The following is a 9670-nucleotide window of genomic DNA, read 5'->3' as shown; positions in this document are numbered from 1 at the left end:
CCCCTCCTGACTTCCTGCCCCTGGGGTAGGGGGCTGGACTCGAAGATCTTCCCAGGCCCCTTCCAACCCTAATGTCTATGAAATCTATGAAGTGGAAACTTGACTGGATCCTGGTCTCAATACCGGTAGTGCCTCATAGGCATATGATACAGACTACTGACCTAGCAAGTCTGGATATAAACCATTATTGGACAAAACATTATTCGCTGTTTGGTAGAACCTGATATAATATTAAAATATCACACTTAACAACATGTTGTGAAAAGAAATACTTCATTTAATTGTTACAAATGTATAAAAACCTTCATAAATCTCAACTGCTCTAGATGTGTTCCCTTTATCTTTTCTCCTCTTCAGCCTAAGTAACCCTAAGAGTTTTTTGTTCTCCCATCACCATCTGTAAATCTGACTGTACCAGAATTTTGTTTACCCTTTGGGGAACAGTGCTGATGTCTTTCTTCAGTTGAAGTGGTCAAAACTGGTCACAGAAGTCATAATGATATTTGCAATTCCAGCAGGCACCTTTTAGTTAAGGATTCAAAGAAGTATCATTTGGAACTTCTTTTTTGCACGCTCACATCATTAAACATTCCATTTCTGGGCTCAAGAAAGACATGCTTGGTCTCTGCTTTCAGAATATTGAGCAAAATCAGCTATTTCAGAAATTTGGCAAAGGACAGAGAAAATATTATACATGTTCCACATTTCAACTTATTCCATAAAAACTTCATCCATTTTCAATGCAACATTCTGATATCTTATTAAGAAAATGTATAGCATAGTAAAGCTAAGATCTCAATATTATAGAAACAAGGTAGGCTATTTGGTTATTATAAATGTTTTTCATAACTATATTCTCCCAATACTATCCACCTGGAGCTTTATAAAGGACATCTGTGTAGTTCCAAAATACTTTTTTTCATGAACACATGCTGCAACTTGCACTAGATAAATGTAAAGGCTTTTGTTGCTATTATGGAACTTCACAACCTCGTTTAACATGCTCACCATGTCGTACTCGTTGCGTTTCATACAACTGAATGAGTTTTAGAACCCACGGTGGATGATATATAAGCCCTGCTTTCTCTGTCTGTTTCTGAATGGCTGACTCCAATTCAGGATATCCAGCCTTATCAAGAGTAATACCAGGGAACAGGTCATTAATCAGACTCATAAATAAAGGTTCATCTTCATCCACCTGTCAAACAATAATAAGGGGGAGGACCAATAAATCATTTTTTCATTAAAATTATTATTACTACAATTATAAACCATCTGCAAGAATATGTCTAAATGATGGTGGCAGAAAAACTGTATCTATTTTAAAATGAACATGTAACAATAGAGTGAATTAATATTACTGTGTGAACTTCAAACAATATAAGTAGTAAATTTTAAATTAAATATCCACTTAAATGCTTACATACATTTACATTTTAGTAAAATTATTGTAAATCAAATCATATATAAATCTTCCCATTCATTTAAGCAACTCAAAAAAATGGGCTAGATTTTCCTCTTAGATCTTAGGTGTTTTCTTGTTTTTCTCTTATTTTGTTGTGCATCCATATTTTTCCTTTGTAAATCTTTAAGGTATAACAATGGGTTGAATATGTATATGAATACACGGAAGAGAAGAAAAATAACAGACTTTAAATGTAAACTTGGTACCTTGTGGACTTTAGCAGAGGCTATAAACACCTTCCAGCTATGCTAAAATAGGAACACCAATAAATACTCTGAACAGAAGAAGGTAGCTGTGGAAGAGGACAGTGGAATAGTTTTAGCTATTTGAAAACCACTAACTCATTTTGACTTCTTATGGCCCTTCTGATTATTTTAAATTGCCAAGAATTATTGTAATTTGAAATTTGGGATTACGAAAGATCTAAAACAAAGGATATAAAGTTAATAGAATGTGCTTATCTTTCACTTTTTCTTTCCATGCCATAAGAAAATAGCATTAGAGAGTTTAGCTAGATTTTCCTCTTAGATCTTACGGGATTTATTATTATTTCTTCACTTGAAATATTTTGTTTTAGCAAAGAGAAAAAATACAAACAGGTTCAAAGCACCAGTGCTCTTATACCCTAGACACTAAAAAACCATGAGGAACACCGCATAATAATGTATGTAACTGCCAAAGGAAAAATACTTAATTTAAAATGATTAAGGGGTTGTCTTGTTTGTTTTTTTAATAGAAAAAGGAATGCTTTTAAATGTTCTTTGAAAGTAACAAATATTTTGGTACCAGTTTAGAGAGGTTCATGTCACGCAGAACTCTCATCACAACTGTTTTCTCTGGTTCGCTGGGACTAGATCTTTTCACTGCTCCAAGAGTTCTTAAAACAGACAAAATATTTCGTAACCCAAAATCATAGTGAACCTGAAACCAAAGCATAAGTACAATTAGTATTGTAAAAATTAAGCACTTCAAAATATAGAAAAGGCTGAAAATCAAATGAATTAAAAAAAATAGCCTGTAAAGGAATTGTCACGGCTCTCCATCTTTTCAATAAGACTCAAGATGTTCCTGAAGTCACATTGTAAAAACTATTTTCGCTGTTGTATTTACAGTCATAACAAACAATTATACTTAACTAACCTTGAAGTTGTAACATCATTTTGATTTTGCTTGCCATTATCCTATGTTTGTAATGCACTCTGTGGTTCCCCAGCATCTGTAGCTCACATGACACTAGAATACGGAAACCGTCCCTGCTAAAAGACCTCCATAATAGGTAGGTTCTAACAAACTGATTTAGAAGTGAGTACTTTGGCATTCCTTATTATATTCTAAGTATACTGTGCCCACTGCATTCTCTTCATCCACCTAACTAGTTATTTGACAAAAAAAAGATTAAGTTGTTTTGGCACAATTTGTTGTTCTTAAATCCATTCTGAGTCTCTTGATCATCCTTTCCTCCTCCAAATGCTTACAGATTGACCTCTTTATAATGTTTGTCAGAATGTCCCTCTCACTATGATTAAATGAATCTTGTTTATGGCAAAAACTAATAGAAACTGTGCAAAACACTATTTGGACAAGCAGAAAATTCAATATGACATCATGCTGAGATTAACCCTGAAGGAAGACGACAGATCCATATCCAATATAATATTTCTGCAGACAGCTTTGTTGCTGACTCAGGAAATGGTACATACACACAGTGTTTCTTAATAATATTTTTAAATTCCACAACAAAATTGTATTCACCTCAGAGACAAGTCCCCTCACTCATTAACACTCTCTGGAGACCCACAGCTCTTTCCTTCCTGGAACTGAAAGCTGAATCTCTAGTAACCCAGTTATTCTAAGGGGTTTCTAGTAGCGAAAAGTGGACAGGTGGCACACTGATGAAACAGAATTATGAGCAACATAGAAATAAATGCATAGGCATGTATATTGGCTCAAAAAACAAGTTGAAAGAAAATGCAGATCCTCAGAGCAGTATTATAGGAAAGTCATCAGCTGAAGTGACTCTTCAGGAAACCATTCGTTCGAAGTGCATATAAATGAAACTCAGACAGAAAAATAAATCAAAGTAAAAAAAAAGTAAAGACAGTGAGTACAGCCAAGCTACAAATAATAAGGGTAGAAGAGTTAATGCACAGAGAACATCAGAACAATCAACTTAGGTGAGATCAGAAGTCTTTCCGTTTCCTGCCTCCCCCACAGCCTCCATAGGGGGGGCATTGGTCATCAACTACCTCATCCTGTCCATACTCTGGTACCAGCTCAACACCCTGCCTGGGTCTCTGGGCACCCTGATTAATCTCCAAAGACGGGCACTGGAGTTCTGGCAGGGATGACACTCGGTCTTGGCAGGTGTCTCTTTGCATGCAGGGAAGTCTGTACCTGCAGCCAAATCCAGGCCCTGCAGTCTCTCCTTCGGTGTCTGCAATCATGCAAAATGGTGCATGAAAGGACATGCCTTCCTCTACCACCTCCTAGGTTTTCAACAGTGGCTTCTGTATGGAGCCCTTAGCATGGGCATGTATCTGGCAGATTCTGCAGATTCCCAACACCTATGCCTTCTGCAGCCAAGGGAGACCCTAGCACAAGCATGTGTGAAGTGTGCTAGGCTGCAGCCCCTCTTCACCTTCCTGAGGAACTTCTTACTGATGCTCTGTTTACACTTTTCCCCACACCTTTTATTTTATGCATACCCCATCCATAGTTCTGCAAAACTCCAGGACCTTCTGCATAATCTCCTCCCGGCTCTGCCCGCACTACCCGCCTACCAGACCAGAAAGGAAAGTCTGGCTGGAGGGAACCGGGGTAACTGTAGGATGGTCTTCCTTTCCCTTGTCCATACATGCCTCTAAGAAGAATTTCACTGGATAGCATCCAGTGGGTCCTTAGATGCCTTTGAGGAACAATGAACATTGGCTGGATTTCTCTATTCAGCATCCTCCCTTGGCACCCTGGTTTTTTATCTTTCAACCTTTACTCCTGTTCCTGTTTTGTTATCTGTGATCCCAAGAAATTAGTTGTGCGCTAGGGCTGTGCGAAACAGCACTGTTCCGTTTCGACTTGCATTTTGACAGAACAGCTTTTCATTTTGAATTTTATTTCTATTTGAAACTGCTGTTCTGTTTCATTTCATCAAAACAGTTTTGCTGTTTTGACATTTCACCCGTAGGCTATAATGGGGGAGCTCAAAACTGTCTATAACTTTGTCATTTCTGGCCTGATTTGGATGAAGCTTGCAGGAATGGTAGCCCCTTCTGAGGGCATGAAGTCTGCTAAGTTTCAAGGAGATAGGTGCAGGGTTTCAGGGAAACTGCACCTCAAAGTCTTGAAAGCAAAAAACTCATGTCACGTGTATGTGTTAAGCCACAGTAGGGTCAAAACTGAAGGGGTGGTAGCCCCTGCTGAGGCAACAAAGCCTGCCAAGTTTCAAGGAGATAGGTGCATGGGTTTGGGGGAAACTGCACCTTAAGCTGTGGACAGACAAAACTCGTGACATGGGTGACACTGTGTGTGTTAAGGCACAGCAGGGTGAAAGCTGCAGGCTTGCTAGCTCCTGCTGAGGCCATGAAGCCTGCCAGCTGTCAAGGAGATAGGTGCAGGGGGTTCTGGGTTCTGGGGCCCTGCACCTCTAGCTGCTGACTGGCAAAACTCGTGACATGGGTGGGTGACACTATGTGCATGTTAAGGTGCACCCTCCCTCAGCTGACACCAAGTCAGAAAGCAGGGCAGTTCAAACAATCCTGCCTTTTATGCAGTTTTTCCATCCCTCCCCCAGAGCACTGGGATTGGAAGGGACCTCAGGGAAGGATGACAGTCACTGGCCAGCTACACAGTCAATAATGAAAGCACTCCTTCCCCCCACTTCTCCCCCTCCCTCTCCTTACTTTAGTTTCTGTTTCCCTGCAGGCAAGCCCAGCTTGAGCTTCAAAATTCGAAACGTTTTGAAAAATTCAAAACATTGTTTCGAGGCCATTTCAAAGCTCTCTGTTTCGTTTCGATTTTGTTGTTTCGAGCTCGAAACAAGTTGAAACAGCATCAAAACAAAATTGCTGGTGAAATTTCACACAGTCCTATGATGCATCCTAGTGGTTTCCCTCTAGCCATGGAGGGGGGTTTGTAGGTCCTGGTAGGCCTACGCCAAACTATAATGGCTTGTAAAGGCCAGGTTCTGACAGATCATGTGTGGATATGCATATCCTAAACTGTACATTCCTGATATAATGAGCCCAAGTCAGCACCGTGTATTCCTAGTTTAGGCCATTCAGTGGGAATAACAAAGAGTAATGCAGTGCTATATCTACTAGAATGTGACCCTTTTCAATCAGTCCCAAAGTGTACAGGAAACCTAATTAGTATTCTGCCTTACCATTCACATCTTCCTTCTATGCTCTTTGAAAGCCTCTACAGGACACCCAGGGCAGAACGAACAGTCAGAACCCAACAACTCCCATACAGATTATAACTAGAGCTGTCAGCCAAATAAAAACTTTGATCGCAATTAGTTGAGCGACTAACAAAATTAGTTGCAATTAATCGCATTTTTAATTGCACAGCTAAAAACTCAAAATTATGCACAGAAAACCTCAAATTATGCAAAATTATGCAGGTACTTTGTATGGCTGGAGGGTGGGTGTGGGATCTGTGAAGGAATTTGTGAAGGCATAGGGGGCTGTGGGTGTGTCGGTGGGGTTTGGAGCCCAGGGAGGAGGGTTCCTGCATGTCCTGGCAGGATGTGAGGTACTGTGGGCCAGGAGTGAGGGGCAGCAGCAGGGCTGAGGGGACTGTAGCTTGGGAGCGAGGGGCAGACACACACAGACATGCATGCACAGATGCACACAAACACTGCCCAGTAGGTAAGTCTGTGGAGAGGAAGGAGTGGGGGGGTAGTGGCATGGGAGAGGGAAAGAAGGGGCAGATAAAGGCCTCTATGGTGAGGGAGGGAACGGGGCAGGGTGAATGGGGCACCGGGAAGGGTTGTGGGATGGAGCCAGGGTCCAAGCATCGGGGGGGGTGCATCCCCCCCACCAGATTTGTGCATAGGGTGGAGATAAGCTGCACACTGTGGGCTCAAGGTTCTGTGCCTGCTGCCGTTGCCCTGGGAGGCACGTCACACCATGCTGTGCCTCCTGTTGCTGAGTGGGCAGGGGATGCATGGTGTGGACAGCATGCAGCTCCTGGGGCAAAGGCAGCAGAATGCAGAGAGCCCCAGCCCACAACCCACTTCCACCTCACGCATAAATCTGGGGGGGATGTGGCCCTCCATCCCGTGACCCACCCAAGCCCCAGGGCCCCATTCACCTCAGCCTCTGCCTCAACTCCCTCCCTCTCCAGGAGGCCTCCATCAACTTCCCCAACCCTTGCCTCCTCCATGCCCCTTCTCCCCCACAGACACACCTGCTGGTTGGTGTTCTACACACCACTGGGCTGCATTCCTGGCTGCGTGCAGGCTGCAGCTGCTCATCTGTGTCTGTATCTGTGTGTGCCCCTCTTCCCACCTGTTGCAGCACACCAGAGCCTGAGCCCGGGCTGCCCTGCGGTCCTCTGTGCTGCCACCACTGCCCTGCTGGGTGGCCTAGAGGCAGTGGTGACAGCAGTGGAGTAGAGCCTGGGCATAGGTTCCAAAACCACGTGTGCAATTAATGCATTAAAAAAATGAACACGAACACCAATTAACACATTAATCATGCACGTTAACCGCGATTAACTGACATCCCTAATTATAACAAAAAAACCCTCTACTTTTCTCTTAGTTTAAAGAATTCTTAGTAGACAAAAAGGTATGTTTCTGATAGCACTCAGTGTGATGTACAAACACAAGAGTGTGATTGTTACTAAAGCAAACTGAGATCAATATAATGATTCTTCAAATAAACCCACCCGTCAATTCAGCAGCAAATTATGAAAATTACAAAGAAGAATAGAGATTTTAAGAGGAACTGCAGGAAAAAAATGGTTTATACTAGGGCTGTGCAAAGCTTCAGTCCCTGATTTGATTCAGCAGAGATTTAGCCTGATTCGGTGGCTGAATCTCTGAATCTGAATTGAATCAGAGGACCCTTTAATCTCTCTGAATTGAATTGGAACCCTCCGGTACACTTCAGGGTTCACTGCTGAGCATGTGGAGGGCCTCCCCCCCATGCTCCTGTGGGACACTCCATGCACCCCAGCATCACAGCATTCACAAGCCATGCTGGTACGTCAAGGTATGTAGAAAAAACATTTAAAGCTGTGTCTATGTCCACATCACTGATTCTCTGAATCAGCATCAAATCTTCAGATTGGGATTCGTCCGAATCAAATCAGGGTCAGTGGTCCCAATCAATGAATCAAATCACTGTTCCTGACTTGGACCGGCTCTGAATCTGAATTGAATAGAGCCCGCTTCACACACCCCTAGTTTATATCCATAATTTGAAAGTATCACTGATATTTCTTCCATTAAAATTTACACTTAAAAAAAAAAAAATCAAGAAATTTCCTTTAGTGGGTAAAAAACTTTGAAAAATAGGGATATCATTTAAGTTCCACACTTCAGATCTCATAGCTAGTGGCTCCTTGCAGATGTTTAAAAAAAACAAAACAAAACAAAACGAAACAAAACAAAACAGTCCTTTACTTTAAACTCGGTGCATTCCCATGCTGAGTCCTGTGCATGCCCAAAAGAGGCAATGCCTTAGTTGGACACAATTTGCCCAACATCTGTATAGATCAGATGCTTTAATGGGGCTTTTTTGGCAATTTTATCCAATAGCTGACTGAATCAACTTTAACTATAAGTGCCAAAGTGCCCCACTGAAGCACCTGTCTATACAGACACTGCAGAGCCAGGTCAAAGTAACACACTGCTTCTCTCAGTAAAGTGTGTTTTTGGAGTTTTTTTACTTCTGCAAGCAGTCAGTAAGTTTTAAACAGATAGGGTTACCATATTTCTAGTTCCAAAAAAGAGGACACCTGTTGGGGAGGGGGAGTTATGATGGGGGGGCAGTTTTTATCTGTTACGGTAAGTAACAAGTGTTATTGCCTCAGAAATTAAACGTAAAACAAAACTAAAGCCATAGACTTGCGCCGCCCAGCCCTTCTGGTGCTCCTCATTCCTGACCCACAGCTCCCCAACCCTGCTGATGCCCCTCACTGCCAACCCACAGCCCCCTGGCCTGCCAGTGCCCTGCACTCCCAAACCACAGTACCCTGCCCTCCTGGGTCATGCTGGTGACCTTCATTCCTGGCCCGCAGCCCCCTGGCACTGCCAGTGCCCCGCACTCCTGCCCCACATTCCCCTGACCCCTGGTGCCCCTCACTCCCAAGCCACAGCCCCTCCAGCCCTGCTGGTGCCCCTCACTCCTGACCTGCCCCCTTCTCCCCAGCCCTGCCAGAGGGAGACCCCCAGCTGCCCCTATCCCGACAGAGCCAGAGCCAACAGCTGCAACAGCTCCGACTTGTGTGGGCAGCAGTGGAGTGAGTCTGGCCCTGGTGCAGGCTAGAGAGAGGAGAAGGGGAGTCCTGTGGCACCCCCACCCTGGGCAGGGGTTCCCATGTTGTACCAAGCAGTCTGCCCTGGCCATGGCCCCTTCCCCAGCTCCCAGCAGAGACACACGTGGTGCCCCCTGCCTCCAATCACCCCAAACAGCTCATTGCAGGCCGGAAGGCTGCCAGTCTGCAAGGGGAAACCTGCAGTTTCCCCCTTTAAAGAGGAAAGTCCATGTTTTTCTGCAGCAAATGGAAAATCCAGATCTCTGGTAAACACACATGCCACTAAGGCAAGCCAGAAAATGCAGTTCTGTCAGCATCAATGTTGAAAAAGTCCTAGCAGAGCAAAATCCCAGACACTTGTTCATATTTCAAAAAAACCTCAGGATGGAGATTGGAGGACCCAAAAAGAGGACATATATGGGAAAACCCGGACGTATGGTAACCCTAGAACAGAGAACATTAATGACGTTTTCAAAATACTTAGAGATACACACAATAGGATACTACCCATGGGTACATCTACACTCCTGCTTACATCCACTTTCAAAACAATATACACTGGCTATCTATATTAAAAGCCCCAAAGTCAGCAATTGGTCAGCCTAGCAAAAGAAGCTCTGCTGAATGTCAGGGTCTCAAATCAGGATTGGTCCCAGCCCACGCCTCTTCAGTGTGTTCACAAGATACTAGGGCACTGCAAGCTGCAAACACAGGAAGTTCGTC

At 43.4% G+C, this 9670-nt stretch overlaps 1 protein-coding gene across 1 annotated transcript in view; it reads right to left on the bottom strand.

The window, feature by feature from the left end:
* The window catches only part of LOC109291939 (dynein heavy chain 5, axonemal-like), a 361945-nt gene that overhangs the window by 186482 nt on the left and 165793 nt on the right, over nucleotides 1-9670 (bottom strand). The window contains exons 44-45 of the mRNA XM_019509183.1: nucleotides 2252-2386; nucleotides 1009-1198 (exon numbers count right to left, since the gene is read on the bottom strand). Of these exons, the coding sequence (XP_019364728.1) occupies nucleotides 1009-1198; nucleotides 2252-2386 (325 nt within the window). The remainder of the gene's footprint in view (nucleotides 1-1008; nucleotides 1199-2251; nucleotides 2387-9670) is intronic.

Source organism: Gavialis gangeticus, unplaced genomic scaffold (genome assembly GCF_001723915.1).
Source record: "Gavialis gangeticus isolate Ggan-Ray unplaced genomic scaffold, GavGan_comp1, whole genome shotgun sequence".
In the NCBI taxonomy this organism is placed as follows: domain Eukaryota; kingdom Metazoa; phylum Chordata; order Crocodylia; family Gavialidae; genus Gavialis; species Gavialis gangeticus.
Note: the sequence above shows the minus strand (reverse complement) of the source record. Positions and strands in the feature narration are given on the sequence as shown.